The 2500-nt window shown below is 44.1% G+C and overlaps 2 protein-coding genes across 2 annotated transcripts in view; both read right to left on the bottom strand.

The window, feature by feature from the left end:
* Window positions 1–805: 805 nt before the first annotated feature.
* On the bottom strand, window positions 806–1565 carry SARC_05056 (hypothetical protein; the record flags this gene model as incomplete). Its single annotated transcript, XM_014301083.1, has 2 exons — window positions 806–1117; window positions 1338–1565. The coding sequence occupies 2 exons, from the start codon at window positions 1563–1565 to the stop codon at window positions 806–808; spliced, it is 540 nt and encodes a 179-aa protein (XP_014156558.1).
* A 432-nt stretch (window positions 1566–1997) lies between these two features.
* Window positions 1998–2500, bottom strand: part of SARC_05055 (hypothetical protein) — a gene marked incomplete at both ends in the record, with an annotated part of 1172 nt that continues 669 nt past the window's right edge. Inside the window, one exon of the mRNA XM_014301082.1 lies at window positions 1998–2141. Coding sequence (XP_014156557.1) covers window positions 1998–2141 — 144 coding nt within the window. The remainder of the gene's footprint in view (window positions 2142–2500) is intronic.

The raw sequence follows: 2500 nt of genomic DNA, 5'->3' as shown, positions 1-2500 counted from the left end.
GCCAACACGTAGTATGCAGAACACTATATATATAACAAATATCAGCAATACTCGGTGAAAACTCCTGGCACTGGAGCCCTGAAGCCATCACGTGCTCATGGCACTTGCCTGAGACCTTTGATTGACCATGCAAACAAAACCACAAGAGATCGATCCAAAAGGGTACGTGGGTGTGCGCATTTTCGCCAAAGGTCTGTATTTCAATAAAATCTCACAGATCACGCCCTACTATTTGGCGCCGTGATTCTCTACATTTTTGCCTTCACCAAACACAACCCAGACTCCTCAGCATGCTACCTATACAAACAACACGCCTCACATATATGCACAACGCACACGACCAACACCATACCACCACGTTCACTTGGCTGCTTCTGCAGCCAGTTAAACGTACCATCCAATTCACCGTCTATACAAACAACACGCCTCACATATATGCACACGCACACGACCTACACCATACCCCACGTCCACTTGACTGCTTCTGCAGCCAGTTAAACGTACCATCCAATACGCCTCACATATATGCACAACACACACGACCAACACCATACCCCACGTGCACTTGACTGCTTCTGCAGCCAGTTAAACGTACCGTCCAACCCATACACCACGTGCACTTGACTGCTTCTACAGCCAGTTAAACGTACCTTTAAACCCATACAACACGTGCACTTGACTGCTTCTGCAGCCAGTTAAACGTACCATCCAACCCATACACCACGTGCACTTGACTGCTTCTGCAGCCAGTTAAACGTACCGTCCAACCCATACACCACGTGCACTGGACTGCTTCTGCAGCCAATTAAATGTACCGTCCAACCCATACACCATTTGCACTTGACTGCTTCTGCAGCCAGTTAAACGTACCATCCAATTCGCCGTCGCTGTACACATCGTCCACTTGTTCGTTCTGCTTGTTTCGGAACTCCTCCAGGAATAGCCCGAACTCCCCTCCGGCGTTCAACAAAGCGTTGTAGTGCCCAATCTCGTCGATCTGACCGTGTTTGAGCACGATGATTCTGGAGCTTTCTGGTAGGATCTCGATTTTATGTGTCACCAGGAAACGGGTGGTATCCCTGGAAAGGTACGCGTGTTCGTCTAGGTGAGATGTGTTCTGTGTCGACATGGAGGGACAGTATGTTTCTGTATGAGGGGTATGTGTTTTGTTTATGCGAGTTGGTCTCACATCCGCCATATGAAGGATGTTGGGTGTTTGTACAGTATAACACATGTCACGTACACGCAAACATACGTCACATCACATACACGCAGGCATACATCACAAACTATATACACGCACGCATACATCACAAACTACATACACGCACGCATACGTCACAAACTACATATTCGGGCACATACTTGAGCAGCGAGTTAGGGCCCAGAGCCTTGTCGAAGATATGTCGACCCACGTGTGCATCGACAGCTGACAGTGGATCGTCAAAGATGTAAATGTCTGCTTCCTGGTACAGTGCGCGTGCAAGACTGATTCGTTGTTTCTGGCCACCGGACAGATTGATTCCCTTCTCACCGATTTCGGTCTGATCGCCATCGTCCAGCATCTATTTGTTGTGTACGTAGATATAAATATATATATGCGTGTGCGTGTGTGTGTGTGTGTATGTGAATAAAAACATTTTTATATGTGGGTATAGCCATCTGATATATAAATAGACGCATATATGTGAATACCTACATTGATAGGTGGATATAGCCAAGTGATATATAAATAGAAACATATATGTGAATTCCTACATTTTGACTTGCGGATATAGCCATCTGCTGCTCTATGGTGCGTCTGTAGTCTACGAATAGAGAATGTTCATTACAGTGTGGTATGCGTAAATGACTCATACACTCAAACTCTTTATCCAACCCCAAACCAGCGTGTCCATGGCTATGTCTAAACGCAATAGGGCGGCCTGTCTTGAAGATACACACGTACAATACACGGACTAGAGCTCGGAGACCATATCTGACGTAACTTGAGCTATTTACATAGACATCTCATCTCTATTATTACATACATCGAAATCGTCCCTCAAGGCGCATGCGGAGACGATGTTGTCGTATTTGGTTCGGTCAAAGGACTGTCCAAAGAGGATGTTGTCGCGCACTGTGGCATTCTGAATCCACGCCTGTGTGCATAGAAATACAAGATGAAGGTATGAATTGGTACGTGCGTAGTTAAAGTCCAGATATATAGCTGTATACAGGAAAATGAGTGCGGATGAAAATTCCATATATATAGTTATACATGCTATACGATATAATGTGTTTCTGTACTTGGAGTTACCATCTGTAAATGACAATATAACGATCAGGTGTACACTAGAAAATGTGTATTCCAGATAGGTAGTTATACATGAAAATATAACCAGAAATGTGTATTCCAGATATGTAGTTATACATGAAAATATAATTAGAAATGTGTATTCCAGATATGTAGCTGTACATTGGAACAATAGAAATGTAATCAACGTAAACATATATATAT

The sequence above is a fragment of the Sphaeroforma arctica genome (genome assembly GCF_001186125.1).
Source record: "Sphaeroforma arctica JP610 unplaced genomic scaffold supercont1.309, whole genome shotgun sequence".
In the NCBI taxonomy this organism is placed as follows: domain Eukaryota; class Ichthyosporea; order Ichthyophonida; genus Sphaeroforma; species Sphaeroforma arctica.
Note: the sequence above shows the minus strand (reverse complement) of the source record. Positions and strands in the feature narration are given on the sequence as shown.